The sequence below is a fragment of the Oculina patagonica genome, chromosome 6 (assembly GCF_052425735.1).
Source record: "Oculina patagonica isolate OP01 chromosome 6, crgOcupat, whole genome shotgun sequence".
NCBI classification, from domain to species: Eukaryota; Metazoa; Cnidaria; class Anthozoa; order Scleractinia; family Oculinidae; genus Oculina; species Oculina patagonica.
Window position 1 is genome coordinate 19,049,765 of NC_135763.1, and position 17,263 is coordinate 19,067,027.

The 17,263-nt window shown below is 38.3% G+C and overlaps 2 protein-coding genes across 2 annotated transcripts in view; both read right to left on the bottom strand.

Moving 5' to 3' along the window:
• The window catches only part of LOC144657496 (peroxisomal membrane protein PEX14-like), a 307,100-nt gene extending 301,234 nt beyond the window's left edge, over window positions 1–5,866 (bottom strand). Inside the window, exon 1 of the mRNA XM_078517840.1 lies at window positions 5,860–5,866. The gene's annotated coding sequence lies outside the window, so the exon portion shown is untranslated. The remainder of the gene's footprint in view (window positions 1–5,859) is intronic.
• On the bottom strand, window positions 301–6,964 carry LOC144657518 (uncharacterized). Its single transcript, XM_078517881.1, has 2 exons — window positions 6,867–6,964; window positions 301–2,829 (listed from the first exon to the last, which is right to left on the bottom strand). Exon 2 carries the CDS (start codon window positions 2,711–2,713, stop codon window positions 1,973–1,975), a length of 741 nt encoding a protein of 246 aa, XP_078374007.1. The 5' UTR covers window positions 2,714–2,829; window positions 6,867–6,964; the 3' UTR covers window positions 301–1,972.
• Window positions 6,965–17,263: the final 10,299 nt, after the last annotated feature.

Here is a 17,263-nt window from a genome sequence, read left to right on the forward strand (position 1 = left end):
AAACGCCGCGTAGAACACAACATCAAAATACTCCCGTGCAGTTAGAATGGAACACTACAATGTATAAACGAACGAGATAAATTATAAATGATGGGATCTATTAGATTAAGTAGACAGAAATTTCTAATGCTTATAATATAAAGGGCCGCTGTGAGCAAGAGACCGTTTGACCTTTCTTTAAAAGCTTGCTAGCGCGTATCGTATGTCGTTCATCAGATACTATAATATAACGCAATCTCTGTTGAGACAACATAGGGAAATCTACAAAAAATTAGAATATAAAATAAAATATAACTGTTGTTCAATTGAGCAAATCTACAAAGAAAATGTATTAATTGCATCTTTTGCCTGTGAATTTATAAGTACTGTATTTATTTAAATTCAATCAGATCCTAACTATGCTATGCTATTTATACAATCACTTACATTGCTTCTTATGTTTGAAAAATGTAAGCTGCAGTTGGATAACAGTCTTTTTCACGCACAAAGTGTCAGCTACTTTTATTTACGATACGATTTTGACAAATTTCCTCAAAATTATGTAAGACCCCTTGTGAAACGTCATCGCTTCTGCATGCATTGCGTGCCATTTATTTATATAATGTTTGATATCTAGAGTTTAATATAATGAAGACAAAACCGGCAACTGATTTACAAATAAATGGATCTACGCTATTAAAAAGTGAAAAAAAATTGAATTTACACTTAAATCTATAAAGAAATTATATTTTTCAGTGATTTCGTCCAAAAAAAATTTTTCAGGAGCAAAATTTGTGTCCAGGAAGCAAAAATGTTCAGTGACTTGAGGCAGAAACAAGCAAGCAAAATTTGTTTCCGCAACAAATGTTTCCTAGTTTAGCCAGACCAAAATATACACTTTTTCTGTTAAGGTGGAACGTAAATTAACAGCTTTCGACGTCTAACTTATAGCTCCTGTGCGTTATGTGAATGGCACGTCCCAGCAGGACTAAGAAAATGTCGACCAATATCCTTTATGCTGATAAGTTTAGTTTGAAGTGATGGTGTCTGTTACAAGAACAGCACGAGGCTAAGTTACTCGTGTGACAAAAATAATCAATTCTCAATACTAAAATTATCACCTCGTTACCCTGAGGAATGTCAGGGATGGAATGTAATCAGCTGGCCGAAATAATCTTGGAAACTAATATATAAACGTGAGCCTTTTCTGAACGAAACGTAAATTAACTTTTCAACAATATACAATGGACTGAAATCTTCATACAGCTGAAATCGTGAACAATGTTTTTTGGATATCTAGTTTATAATGAATGGCACAACAGTTCAACATAAGCAAGTTTCTGCAAAAGCCGAGAAATTGTGTAAAGGCCAAACCACTTTTTGCCTTCCCTTTCTTTTCTGCATTACCTGATACGAACGAAAAACTGCCACATGTACTACGACGTTTATGTCGTACTGTTTATAAAGTATAAAAATATTTGTCTGGAATCACTAGTAAGTATAGGTAATCCCATGATTTCGAGTGCAATTTGGGATAAATCAGCACTGTAAATCAGCACTGTAAAGCCACCCTTGTGCCGCACAAACTTCCAATTGCTATGAATTTGGTTCAAATACTAATAATTTTCGTTAAATCGGCCAACATTTTCCATGATCGATTGAAATCGCTGTTTTTGCTTTCCTCAAACGTAAACCCTTCGACAGTGGCGGCCATTTTAGGGACTCTCCTGTCAAACAATTTAATTTCAACTTTCTGCACTCAATTTTAACTTTTTGTACTGTTTGGGATTAATTGACGTGCCCTCAGCCAATGAGATGAAATTATGCATGTATATTATTAAGACGGAAATTAATGCTTCCATGACTTGATGGCATGATTAATTCTCGGTTCGAAACTTTTTTTTCAAGTTTGTTGTTTTATTCGGAGTAGATTATGATGATGTTTTTGACGACGTGGCAAAGACAAGAAATCCAGGATGGTCGATGGTGGGTTTTACGTTATTTTTACATCCGGCGACTTTGTGATCGTTACGCAGCCACTATTCAGATAAGACTTTAAGCTAAAGGATGCACGGCATAATTTTGTTCGTGCTATCTCCGCACGGTCTTCAATGTGTTTTGCACTGTGCTGTGCTGTACACTCGTTACATTTAAAAGGTGGCTTCTCTCCTACGTGCGTGCATTGATGATTTTGAAGATTGTATTTCCGCAAAACACATTTGCCACATTGGTCACAGGTTAAAAGCTTCTCTCCCAAATGTATAAGTTCATGTTTGTGAAGAGCTCCTTTCTGACGAAAACACTTGTCACACTGCTTACATTTAAAAGGCTTCTCTCCTGTATGTATTCGTCTATGTATCTGAAGATTCCCTGAATAACTAAAACACTTGCCACACTGGTTGCATGTAAAAGGCTTCACCCCCGTGTGTGTCCTTTTGTGACTCTGTAGATCCCACGACAGCTTAAACCTCTTGTCACACTGGTTGCATGCAAAAGGCCTTTCACCAGTATGTATGAAGTTGTGTTTCTTGAGAGCTCCCAGTGAACCAAATGACTTGTCGCATTGGTCGCATGTATAAGGCTTCTCTCCGGTATGAATCCTGGTGTGTTTCTTGAGATTACTCTTAGAACTTAAACATTTGTTACATTGGTCACATTTAAAAGTCTTTTGCTCTGTTTGTGGTAATGTTTCTATCCGTTGTTCTCTACATTTTGTATCTCCACCACTCGCCATAAGGACCTGATTTTAAAACTATCTTTACTTTCTTTGAATTTATCTTTTCCTTGTGGAGCTCAAGTTCTTCCAGATGTCCAGTATGATTTAGACACGTCATAGATATAAAGAAAGACCTTCGGAGAAAAACAACAAGAACAGATAATCAACCTTTGAAACACGTGGGGTTAGTTTAGGGCTACGATGTACAATGAACCAATAAAGTTGGTAGTTTTCACACGCGTACATGTAGGTGGACAACAGAAACACTTATCAACACTTATAAACTGCAAAAGCTGCCATTTTCTGTTATACCCCTTTTCATAAGAACCTATTTAGTTTTCTGTATATAAAAGGGTTAACCTTTTATCTCTTATTTTTATTAATCATAATGTAATATCGTTGTTTAGTTAGTTAGTTTAAACGTAACTTAGTTAGCTTGCAAACACACGACCCCACGGGATTTTTTTTGCTTAACACTGATCGCAAAAAATGTTTCATTTTATTCTATTATATTCCCTTTTCTGTTCAAATGGTACATAAAAGGGTAACGATTTGGATCTCAGGGTAGGGCCTCCACATACATGTATATAATATCTTTGAGTAGCTCCCTACCTCCCCCTTCCCCCCTGCCACCTGCCCCTCCTACTCGGGCAGAAAATGCCGTATTTATTTGAGAACACTTGTAAAATTTTGAAAATACTCGCCTGTTACAGAAATTACTCGCTGGTGGCTTGTGTTTTCTAAATTTATTTCGTGCTTTCAAATTCCCGTCGCATCTATGGCAGTATAGTATGTGGCTATATGGTTTCTTGCTTGTTGTTTTAATAATTGAATATTTCCTAACTTTAAAACGGTTGAGTGCAAATAAAGTGGCCATACTATATCTGATTTACACACTTTAGCCTATGACAAAATAATATAATGAAACATTTTAAATTTCTTCTGATAGACAAAAGAATTTACTAATGACAATGTCTTTTCTGTTATTTTAAGTCACCATCACTATTATTTCTGTCACTTTTAGGAATCAAATAAAGCTTAAGCCACCGGCCGCAAGGATTAGTCTTCTTTGGGGCTCGATTGAAATTTTTAAAGAGCATCACTGCCCCTTTAACATTGAAGTCCCCTTCCTGGGGTGGCAGGAGAGTTTGGATTTCTGCATACTGGTAAATGGAGACAATTCACATTTATGTGAAAGTTTGAGCTAATTTTGCTTTTAAAGTAACCAGGTATTTTGTAAACCAACAGTTATTCTTACAATTAAATGTCTGTTTTTCGCATAATTTTTGTAAATATTTCTGTAAACATTTTAATATTAGGTTCAATAATATTTTTAGGTACCATAATGCCCGGGGCACTTATTAACTTTTGGCACCTTAAGGGAGGGCGCTTATTCGAGACAGGGTGCTTTTTTGGGACAGGGTGGTTATTTTAATTTTTTGAGAAACAACCAAATGTTCAAAACAAAACTTTAAAAATAACTAACAATAACAGTAACAAGTTGTTGAAAGTTCAGTTACTTTTTAAAGAATTGTTAATTTAAGTAGTAAAATATATATACATATATGGTATGGTAAATGTTCATGAGTTTATCTATGCTTACACCAATGGGGGTACTTATAAGAATTAGGCCCACTTATTAGAATGGGGGCGCTTATTGGAATAGGGGCGCTTATTGACAAAAACACATTCGAAGAGGGGTGTTTATGAGAAGGAGGGCGCTAAATCGAATCATTATGGTAGGCCCACATCAGCTGTTTCAGCGGCCACTTCCAACCTATCAACCTATCAACCTATCAAAGAAAGTCTACTACTACTATTAAGTATTGGGAAGGTTTGATATTTACAAGAGCCAAGCAGTAACTGCCGCATTTTCAGACCGGCAGGGGGTTCCCATCTATTTGGTTTGGCTACTTTCTTTCAGGGATGTTTTTTAAGCAAGGAAAAAGTATTTTACTGACTTTGTCATTTGCTCAAAGTTGCAAGTCAGCACTTTTGTTACTTTTAAGGGACTCGTGCTATATTAATATAGTGAAAATAACTGTCTAAACACATGCGCAAAATGGCATAAATGACAAATTTATTGAAAATTTCATTGTGTACAATTAACTGCAAGTGAAATTACATTTCATTTAATAACAAATTAGGAATGAGTAAAAAAGGAGTTGTTTTAAAATTAACAAATTTAGAACAAGTAAACGAAGGCAATATCTTGCACTAAAGAAATAAGTAGCGACCTCTGTATTATTTACAACTTCGTTCTTTGCAGAAATCACACAATTTAAATTCATCATTTTCACTAAGTTACGCCTTTTGCACAAGCAGTGAGACAGTTTTCAGTGTTCCTATACAGTAGCACAAGTCCCTTAAAGTAAGGAAAGCCAAAATTTGCCATTTAGACAACTTTTTAAGAACCTCTTAAGCCTTAAATTTAGAAATAGGTTCTTTTTTTCTAAAATCGATTAAAAATGTTTACTTGTAGGGAAATAAGATAAGTCCATAAATCTGGATCCTCTTTGGAGACACATAGGAGCCCTTTCACTCTAGTTGTTGCAGGGGTATTTTGCAGAATGCAGAATGCAGAACACAGTATGGTGGTCACGGAACGGCGATAGTGTAATGCCCAACCAACAAATAAAAGCTACCGGTAACAGGGTTGGAAACTAAATTTTCGGAGCACTCGCCATCTGGGTAAGTGACCTTCCAATTGTACTCGCCCAGATCAGTTTTCACTTGCCCAGTCTCCTCCATTAAGAAAGGAAAATTTAGCCCCCTCCCCCCACAAATAATACAATAATATACAACTTAAAGTTTTAATCATGTTTGATACTCACAGTGCCACCGTGTTGGTTGATTGCGATACAGACTGTAAAGATTTATTTCTTCAATGAAAAATAGACCTGACTCCACAATAAAAACACGACCACACTTACTTCAAAACTTAAAATGCAGTTTTACCATATTCTCACTTAATTTCGTAAGTACTAAATTTCACAATTTTGAAAAAATCGCAAAATATAGGACACGTGAAGTTTAAAATCGCGAAATTTAATAGCGTACTGATAACATAAAAATTGATAAAAAAAACTTGATGACAAGTCAGTGTATTTATGGCCAGAGGTAGTACTTTGTACAAGTACATCCGTCATGTAACAATCACCAAACGGAGGCCATTTTTGTCTTTTCTATATGAAAGCAAACACAGCTTTGTTGGAGATTTCAAAATGTTAGTAATCTATCGGCTTGTGGACAGTGTAGATTATTATAAAGTGGACAGTAAAAGTTACACTTATTTTGAATAATAATTTTTATATTCTGGATATGACAATCATACTCGCCAAACGGGGGCAGTGATCTGTGAATTGTACTCGCCCAACAGTTTTTACACTCGCCTGGGCGAGCAGATGAGCTCTAATTTCTGACCCTGCCGGTAACTGCAAGCAAACCAGAGTGAAAGCTTACTGCAAGCAAACCGCTGACCAGCATTCTGCATCCTGCAAAATACCCCTGTCGCTACTGTTGCAATGTAAATGCTGAATTGCAACTAAAAAGAGGAATGTAAATTTTTATTCAGAAAATAAGAACCTATTAAAGGGACATGGTCAGCATTGTCACGATATTTTAAGTTATTTTTCTGATTACTTCCAAATTGAAGGAAACCTCAAAATAATAGTTGTGTATATTAAATGTAGGAAAACAACAAAGGAGTAATCAAAACCCGAAAATAACCATGGACGGATTACGACTGACAAACTTGAAAAAACTTGTCAGTTTTTTCAAAATGAGTGGTCCGTGACTGAGCTCCTTTAAGAACTACGAAATTTATGCTACCATTGATTTAAGACAGTCTACAGTCGATAGTTTTAGGCTAACTTGGGAAAATGCAAGTTTTTGCTGTTACTGTACTGCTTACTGTTTTTGATTCATTCATGCCCTCAGAAATTTTTATAATGGTAATAGAGTCGATGAAAAGTGGGGTCACATCCAAAGGAAATAGGGACTTCGTTCGAGTTAGCGGGGGGAGTTAAAGTTACCAGGGTTCTACTGTATCAACAAAAATTAAACCGCCATGTTTTTCGGCTTTCGTTTTTCCTCGGCAACTGTGAGGCTACTGGGCAGAAATCAAAATACGAAATGAAGCGTTCAATATGCTGTTGAGTAGTTTCCCTACCTTATCTGTTGCAAGTTAGTCAGCAAATCAAGCTGTAAAGACTTTGAATACTTCCATCCGACCAACTCCAAACAACTCGCGCGAGACACTAGCGCCCAGTCTATTCTCGACGTTATAGCCTCAGATGGAGGACTAACTGGACTGGACTTCTCTTGTGAGAATATTAGAAGAAAGAGAACTAGTGAGTTTTTTCATTCTTTTCCTTGTGGCCAGTTTTTTTAAAGCTGCCAAAGTTTGTCTTTCCGAGGTATATTTGGATCTTCTCTTCGAAACTTTGGTCACGCAGTTTGAATAACTTACGACACTTACCAAAAAATTCAAGTATCTCTGTGGCATGTGTAAATTGCAGGTAAAACTTCGATAACAGAATTTCAGCAAGAGATATCAAGGGAATTTTTGACAATGTAAACCAGCCCTTGCACAATGAAAGAACTACAATATTTGGCTTGCGTTGTCTTTTTCCACGATGATCCTTATAGGTGGTTTTTACTGTCACGCCACTGTCACGCCGCGAAAAAATATATCCAAAACTATTGAGCGTAAAAAGAATATTACAGGTTGTAGAAAACTGCTAAATAAATTTTTTGTCCAAATCTCAGTTCAGTATGTTGTTCCGTATTCGAGTTATCCGTCAAAATGTTTCACGCAAATTTAGAGAGCATAGTATGGGAAGCCATGCTGGAGTCCAACTGGTTGGCCACGAAAACCGCGCAAGAAAAATCTCTGGCACCCAGAGTAGAGGAAAGACAAGGGGGTGAGGGAAAAAAGATCGGCACTTTTCTCTGAAGACAAAGCAGTGCCGGGCAACGGTGCGAATCGTGTGTCAATCGACCGTTCCTAATTATAAGAGGGACGTCATCCAAAACTTTGTGTTTTTTTTTTCAGAAATACCTTTATATTACTATATGCACGCGTGTAGAATGCAAACAAAGACGGATTTTGCGCCTGATGTTTCACGCCGCCAAGATATGTTTTGCTTTTTTACCTGGATTTCTCACCTGATGTTTCACGTCACTGAGAAATATCTCGGCGGCGTGGAATATCCAGCGAAAATTCTGTCTAAGGGCCTGTTTATAAGGAGTAGAGTTGTCCCTGGTAGGAGGGTTACCCTCTCCCCCGAGCCATGTTTTACCGAGCGTTTATATGGAAAAGTTGTCCCTGTTGACCGAGCCAAAACTTGGTCCTGTCGGTTTAAAAGACTGGCGAGAGTTATTTTGAAATATCTATTATGACGGCCATTTCTAAAATCAGGAACGCTGAAACATTGACGAAGACCATTTTGGACAAATTTAGCGCCGACTTCGATGTTGTTTTGGCCGATTGCAGCATTTGGGCATGCTCCGTAAGTGTGAACTTGTCCCTGGTAGGCGAGGCAAAAATAACCAAACTGTTGACCCTCCACCCAGGGTCACCCTGCCCCCCGAGCCAACTTTGCAATTTCTCATATAAACAGTTCCCAGCTATTTATAAAGAAACGTATGAAAAGCTCTCTCGCCCGGGGTGGCTCGGTATGGAGGGTAACCCTCCTACCAGGGACAACTCTCCTCCAAATAAACAGGCCATAATGCTGGATTTCCACTGACGCTTAGTTTTTTACGTGCGTTTACGTGCCTGAGTTTTTCAGTTTACAATAACTGAGCGAATTCTCGCGCGCTGATTGGCTAATTTTTATTGTCAATAAGATTTAATATAGTCACATGAAACTCGTTGCTGAGCGAAGGTTTTGTCAAACTTTTCAACACTGATTTAGCGCTGAATTCTCGATAAGGCAAGAATTAGTATTAGTCTTCAATGAAGAAATCATCTAAAATGTATCTGTTTAAAACTTAATGCAACCCTAGAGCGAAAAGATGAAGATGTTTATTGAGGATTCAGATCTGAAAATCGGCGGTGAGCGGGAATGTGTGCTGTCAATGAAATTAAGAAGCTGAACCGTGTTTTAGTGGATTATTTTGTGAACACTTTTCATTGGATTAAAGGTTAGTTGATCAATTCGAATTTTCCCTTGTATTTCTGGTCGCGCGTAATCCTACCAAACTTCTAACTTACGAGCCTAGTATGATTTTCCGAATTACATACAGCAACGAAATTTAGATTCTCCGGAGTTGCGGCAATCGCATCTTCCTGGCGCATTTCTTTCCTTCGTTTTAAAATCAGTTTTGGCTTTTTGTTATTGTAAAAAACAAATTGACATCAGTTTTTTATGCGTCTGTCCTGATTTTCATGATAAATTTCGTCATGACGTTGTCAAAGTTTGTTGTAGCTAGTAGATCTAAAACACTTTGACAATGTTATGACGCATTTTGTCTTCAATAACAGAACAGACGCATAAAAAACTGATGCCAATTTTGTAAAGAGACAATGTATAAACGACTTGTGTAAACGTGTACGCAAGTCGTTTATACATTGTCTCTTAATTTTTTCACGTTCCTAAACGCACGTAAAAAAATACGCATCAGTGGAAATCCACCTTAACGGCCTGTTTATATGGAGAAGATTTGTCCCTGGTAGGAGGGCTACCCTGTCCCCCCGAGCCATCTTTTGCCGAGCAGTTATATGAGAAAGTTGGCCCTGTTTTTTTTTTTTGTTATAAAGCACCAAGGAAGTGACGAGAGCACTCAAGAAGTAGGGAGAAACACTCGTCCGTGGCTCGCGTTTCACGCTACAGTTCTTTCGTGCTCTCGTCACTTCCTTCCGTGCTTTAACAGAACAAAGCACAGTCAAGCCTTTTTTATTTGTTAATTCAGCCTCTCGAATTAAATAGATTTAGCAAAGCCTAAAAGCGGAGCTCCCCAGTTATTCACTTTGCCTTTATTTAAATATCTGAAGTCACTAACCATAGGGAGGGAAATCCAACAGAAAAAACATTTTTCAGTCAGCGAAAAATGAGTTATATACCTGAGCCCGCGATATGGTCACGTGATACTAGTCACGGACACCTTGTATTGACAGCTGTCAATTGGCCATCACGTGGATGCCCAGTATCAAACAAGTTGAGGTTAATCTATTTCTGAAGTGGGCGACGTACGTACGCGCTCGCGAGCCATGCTGCTAGCCATGATGACCAGGAAAACTGAAGTTCTTGGTTTTCCTATTTCTGTGAATTTTCTATGGTTATGGGGCACATACTATGGTAGCCCATCAGTGCCGTATGTTGCTTAACTACTGCTTCTTAATGCATCATAGGCTATGGCACTCCTGGGCCACGGCTGTATGTTTTGCATTTCTGCTATGGCAGAAATATAAAATAAAATAAAAAAATAAGAGTAAAAGAAATAAAAATAAGGAAAAGTCAAAATAAATTAAACTAAATGAAATAAAATTAGAAAAATAAGAGAATAAAAATAAAAAATAAGTGTAAAACAAAAAAAAAATATATATATATATATATATATATATAAAAAACGAAAAAATTGTTAAAATACAGCGTAAAATACTATGGCGCTGATGGGCCACCATAGGGCTCCGCTCTGCGGCCCTTCGGGCCGCTGTGGAGCTCCTCTAATATTTGTTCTTACTGCTCTGACTTTGGTTTGATGGTCGGTTCGACGAATTTTGTTCGACCCAACGATCACGCTTTACCTGTTTGGGTCGACCCAAAACTGCAATTTAATTAGTTTGTCGCATGTAAAGATCGACGTTTGGCCTGGGCCTAATAGTTTTGATAAACAGCGAACGGACTGCATTATTCGTTTTAAACTTTCAAATTTAATATGGATATTGTATTCATCTGACCGTAGCTTGAGTGTAACCTCATTTGAAATATTGATTCTCGATTGGTTTATTTTTGACGTGTTCTCGTGCGAATGTTGGCGCCATTCACTTTGTTTTCATTTCCTCAGTAGTTTCGGTATGGTTTAATCGAATTTTTCCATAAACAGAACACTTGTAGAATCTTGCTCTTCTTAAAAATGGGTGACGACTTTCTGGAACGGACGTGTTCAGATTGCCCGGAACGAAATTATCTCACAAATTGGTCAACTTCTTAACCCACCGAATGCCGTTTTGTCGTTTGAGGAAGTCCGCTCTCGAACATACAAAAGTCGGTTTACACCATTAGGAAGAGTGCCGTAGAAATTCAAAAGGGGGAAGACTACCCGAGAGATATAGAGTTCAAATTCGCGCCTTACACGAAGATTCACCTTGTTCCACAGTTGGCAACAATCGATATTTTAAAAGAGGTCACACTCGTGCTTCGCTTAGATGATTACAATACTCAAATCAAATTTGAAAGTTTGAAAAGAATAACGCAGACCGTTCGCCGTTAATCAAAACAATTATAAAATACTAGGCAGCACACGCTGAGTATTTTGACTGTAACTTCCCTTTTGATCCCTTCCGCCCGACGTCTTTTGTAGTAAATACAACTATTTTATTAACGTTGTCGGAGAAAATCTACAATGTTGTGTTTTTGCACGTGAAGTTTATGTTTCCTCTCATGAAACCTTTTTTGAAACTTTTAGGGCCTGATTACATGAGCCGAGCTGGTCCGGTTAGCCGGACTGGCTCGTTTTGCCTAGATTACTTCCAGCCCAGTATAACATGAGTCCAGCCAGCTCATGAGCCTAGATTTAACACGAACGACTGGTTAAAGTTGGCACAAATGATTTTGGCGCAAGAATGAGTCGGATGGTGACCTTTTTCAGGCAATTTGGTGTTTTATTTTCTACACTTCTGCAGCTATATGAGCTGCTTTGCCTCTACGTCCCGTTTAGAAAGAACAAGAACTGCAAGCAGTTTATAATCGTGCGGGTAATGTTTGACCACCTGACCTCTTTCAGTGCTTTGGCTTAAAGGCACGGCCGGGCACAGTAAAATCTTTAGAAAAGCAGTCACTTGAGAAACACACAAGTCGTGTTTGCATTAGTCACGGAGTGAATGTGACATGAATTTCCTTTTGGTAATTCCCCTGGCGCGATGACGTGTATCCCGTGCTTTGACACATTCTTGCTGAGCTTGCAACTTACGTTTCGATTCTCAAAATACCGTAAACTCAAAACAAAAATTGGGATATCCAGAAAATAAGTCGTCGTTTTGCAATATTTAACACGTTCCGGGTAAATTGTACGAATTGTACTCGCTCCGAGCCAAACGCTTGAGTAAGACAACAATAAATACATGTATTTCACACAAACAGAGCGCAGAGTATTCAAACAGAAAATAGGTGAATGGTTATTTATAGCCTACAAGCGAGAGATCGCGTGACATGGGTCTGACGTAGTGGTAGTTTTAAATAGCTTGGACATGTCCAAGCGGTCTTTGTTTTCGCTATGTGATTATATTCAGCCCTCTCTTCTTATAAAATATGGAATGAAACAAAATTATACATTTCAGAGAGCAGAGTGTTCATGTTAAACGCGAGTGATCGGCTGATCGCTATTAAGAGCACAGGTTTCCTACGGTCAAACATATGTCGGTAAGAGTCCTTAAATGGATTTCGCTCATACTCTTACCATGGGTAGGTCTAAATATGAAATAAATCACAGTATACTTTGTTTGGCTAAATATCGATTTGTTTTCGAGAAAATCGATAATTCTAAAATCCAGCAAAATTGACGCTTTCGGAGCTCAAAATTTATGCCGAGTTTGTTAGCTTCGCGTCGAAAAATAAAGCACTCTGGAAGAAAAGTACCTATTTAATATCGAAGAATAACATCAAATTAGTACGTCGAAAGCAATTTCTGCTCTTAAAGTCCTTTTATTTACAAAATATAATTAAGTTTATTCGACACACTTTTGATTTAATTCAAAATAGGTCAAACTTATCGCTTTATTTAAGTATGAGCGAAGCGAAATAAATGGCCGAAAATTTGGTATTAGACAGATAAATGATTGTTCTTTTCGATACTAAAAGGATTTCCTAGGGAAATGATTTAGTGCGATGCAATCAGATCTCAAAGTTGCTTAAAATTCGTTAATTTAACCGACCGTGACATTGTTGATCTTATCAACATTATGTAAACATTCCACGCAAAGGTTAATTTTCCCCATGTGAACTTCAACTGAGTAAAATAAAAACATAGACTTGCTTACCGTGGTGTTCGCTGATACATTGTAAATCCTGTTTTCCTCATTTACGACAAAACCTAAGCCCTCGGCGAAGCTGTTATCCAATTTTCTTGACGCGCCATTTGTAACTGATTTCCACGTCTTGAAGTGACAGTTCTTTTCCATGCATTCTTGAAAACAGTCCTGAGTCTTAACTGATCAGTGTAAACAGGAATACGAAGTACTTTGCTTTAAATCAACTTAAAGCTTAGCAGCAGTGGTAGATAAATCGATACGGCCGGCGAATCTTCGTTTCGAAAACCGCCATTTGAGATTTGTCGGCCCTTTGTCCTGCGGTATGCAGATAATTAATTCACACTTGAGTAACTTCCGGCACATGAAATCGACAACCACCGTGACCAGATAGCACCCTCCTTTTCGAAATATTGGTCGAGGCACTATTTTTATCATTTTAACATAAGCTCTCAATGAAAAACTTTTGGGCTGAACTTGTAATAAAGTTTCACTTCAGTTAGCCACCGTTCGAGAGAGTTGTTAAATGGTTGCATGAAAGCGCTTTTAACTTCCGGGTCGAAAGTTCTTCTGTTGCGTTGCTTCGCTTTGTTTCATATTTTTTATCCAGTTCTTACCCTTGTTCAAATTCTTGTCCCTTCTTCAGTGGAAAATTTGAAACGACGTTAAAATCCCTATAAGACGGATATCTCTTTTAGACGAACTGAGTTGGAACCGGTCCCGAAGGTACCCGTTTCAGAGAGAGTTGGCTGTACACAAAACCTTAGATGGCGTCGTTGGATCCGTCTCCCGTGAATGTCAGTTAAAAATATATATTCTGCTGTGTAGTCTAGCCTATAACAAGCTCTCCTTCTTTCTCCTGTGGAGGATTGGGCGAAATAAAAGCGGGAAGGAAAGGTGGGGAAGGGGTGGGGAAAAAAGGGACCATATATCATGTATATGCAGTTGTAATACCAGTCACGATAAACAATTTATAATAAAACGCTGAACATTTATGACTGTTTACACCAAGGTGTATATTGGTGTAAAAATTAAGGAAAGGGTGCTTTTCACTTCATTAGATTAAGCTAGGTGAAGAAAAGTACACGTAATCAGAAGTTTGTTATGGACTTCTGACGTGATGCCATATTTTGTATTTATTTCTGCAAAGTACAACAAAGCATTTATACCAAAGTAGCTTTATTAAAAAAAATGAGCATAATTACAGTTGAGCATTATATCGGACAAAAAACAAGCATTGTTAGAAGCATAACATTCCCTTTTTACCAGCGTAATTGGAAGGGCCTCTGGTATTCAGTTAGAAAGAACTTGCATTCAAAAGATACCGCGTTCTAGAAACAAGTCACCCCGTTTTGGCTGCTGATATTTTGGAACTTTTGTGTGTTCAAAATACCATATCTCGTTCTAGATATCGTCTGATATTGAAAATCCCGTCCTAGATCGGGAACCCAAAACCACGACCTCATTGGACGGCACAGAGCCGTTTTTGGGGAATACCCCAGCTTCGACAACTCCTTCCTAATAAAGTTCGCCTATTGAATTGAGAATTAAGGTGATTATAAAGTTATTACTTTATATCTCTTGTTGTTTGGAAACTTGAGTCGTATTATAATTATAACCGTCTTATTTATGAAGGAATAGACTGCGGATAATATTTGAAACTTAAACCGTTTTCCCCTAATAGCTTCCAAATCAACTCAAAAACACACCGGAAAACAGGTTTAAAAACAAAATATTTATATAATGACTATGATATTTTTAATACATTTGGGTTCCCTGACGGCGAGGCGCTTGTCCCTCCCCGCAAGCTCTGGCGGGGGGCACCTTCCCTTGTTTACGCCGGACCCCAACAGAATATATACATGGTCATATTTTTTAACATTCACGGAAGACGGATCCAACGATAACATCTTAGATTTTGCTTTCACCTGTTTTGCCTTGACCTAATCAAGAACTTGGACAAAGGTAAGAACAAAAAAAAACTATAAAGCGAAGCAACGCAACAGAAGAACCTTATCTGCACACCGCTTGACAAAGGGCCGACAAATCTCAGTTTTCGAAAAGAAGATTTGCCGGCCGAATCGATTTATCAACCACTGCTACTGTCCGGAACGTTTCGGTCCGATTTTCGGATAGGATATGCCTTCTAATTACACGGATAGGATAGGCCTTCTGTTTACACGGGGCCGTTCTGGAACCGGTGCGGGACGGAACCAAAACTGGACCTGCTATTTTGCAGGTCAAGTTATGGAACCGTTCCGGACCGGTTCCAGAACCGTCCTGTGTAAACACATCGATCGGTGCCAAACGCTTCCGTGTAAACAGAGGCCGATCCGGTCCGGTCCAGTTCGGAACGGCTCCGGTCCGGTCCCGTGTAAACGTAGCCTAGCTGGTTAGAGTATAAAAATGACTGAAAAAACGGCAAGGACAGGACTAACACCAGGTGTCCGTCTTATAGAGATCTTCAATAAGGGAGAGTTGACTCTACAACTGTTTTGCCTTAGCCTAATCAAGAATTTGAACAAGGGTAAGAACTGGATAAAAAATATGCAGCAAAGCGAAGCAACGCAACAGAAGAACTTTCGACCCGGAAGTTAAAAGCGCTTTCATGCAACCATTTAACAACTCTCTCGAACGGTGGCTTACTGAAGTGAAACTTAATTACAAGTTCAGCCCAAAAGTTTTTCATTGAGAGCTTATGTTAAACTGATAAAAATAGTGCCTCGACCAATATTTCGAAAAGGAGGGTGCTATCTGGTCACGGTGGTTGTCGATTTCATGTGCCGGAAGTTACTCAAGTGTGAATTAATTATCTGCATACCGCAGGACAAAGGGCCGACAAATCTCAAATGGCGGTTTTCGAAACGAAGATTCGCCGGCCGTATCGATTTATCTACCACTGCTGCTAAGCTTTAAGTTGATTTAAAGCAAAGTACTTCGTATTCCTGTTTACACTGATCAGTTAAGACTCAGGACTGTTTTCAAGAATGCATGGAAAAGAACTGTCACTTCAAGACGTGGAAATCAGTTACAAATGGCGCGTCAAGAAAATTGGATAACAGCTTCGCCGAGGGCTTAGGTTTTGTCGTAAATGAGGAAAACAGGATTTACAATGTATCAGCGAACACCACGGTAAGCAAGTCTATGTTTTTATTTTACTCAGTTGAAGTTCACATGGGGAAAATTAACCTTTGCGTGGAATGTTTACATAATGTTGATAAGATCAACAATGTCACGGTCGGTTAAATTAACGAATTTTAAGCAACTTTGAGATCTGATTGCATCGCACTAAATCATTTCCCTAGGAAATCCTTTTAGTATCGAAAAGAACAATCATTTATCTGTCTAATACCAAATTTTCGGCCATTTATTTCGCTTCGCTCATACTTAAATAAAGCGATAAGTTTGACCTATTTTGAATTAAATCAAAAGTGTGTCGAATAAACTTAATTATATTTTGTAAATAAAAGGACTTTAAGAGCAGAAATTGCTTTCGACGTACTAATTTGATGTTATTCTTCGATATTAAATAGGTACTTTTCTTCCAGAGTGCTTTATTTTTCGACGCGAAGCTAACAAACTCGGCATAAATTTTGAGCTCCGAAAGCGTCAATTTTGCTGGATTTTAGAATTATCGATTTTCTCGAAAACAAATCGATATTTAGCCAAACAAAGTATACTGTGATTTATTTTATATTAAGGCCTACCCATGGTAAGAGAATGAGCGAAATCCATTACAGGGCTCTTGCCAAGAATTTTCATTTTTGTTTGAAATTTGTACATATGTCCTCTTAAATATTAAATCTTGCGTGATCGTGACCAAAGGATCGGCTGGGCCGCGAGGTTCTGGAACGCGGATTTACCGACAAAACAAAAAAATCTGACACAGATTATGAATCGGGCCCAGGCCCCGCCCGATTAAAAATATTGATTTTTGTGGTCGACAATGTGCTCGAATAAGAAATTTAATGCTGGCCTGGTAAGCCGGGCTGGCAGAATCAGAACGCGATTACATGGACAATGGTGGAGAATTTTCATCTCGGCTAGCCGAGATCCCGGTATCGCGATACCGGGGATCTCGGCTAACCGGGCTGGCCCGGTTGTCATGTAATCGCAAAATTGTTTTTGTGTGTGTGTGCTTAACAGACGTGCCGAGATCTCGGCAAAACCGAGCAAGCCCAGGTTAGCTTTTTTTTAAAAAAAATTCAGTATAAAGCACCTTGTTTGTGCGAAAACATATGAAATCATGTTAGCCATGTCACTGTATCTCGCTTATTGCTATTTTAGTAAGTATGTCGAAGTGCGGCCGCTCGCTCCTTCTACCCATTCTGTCATTTGGTCTTCGTAAGCTTGAAGCTTTTAACTAAAATAGCTGC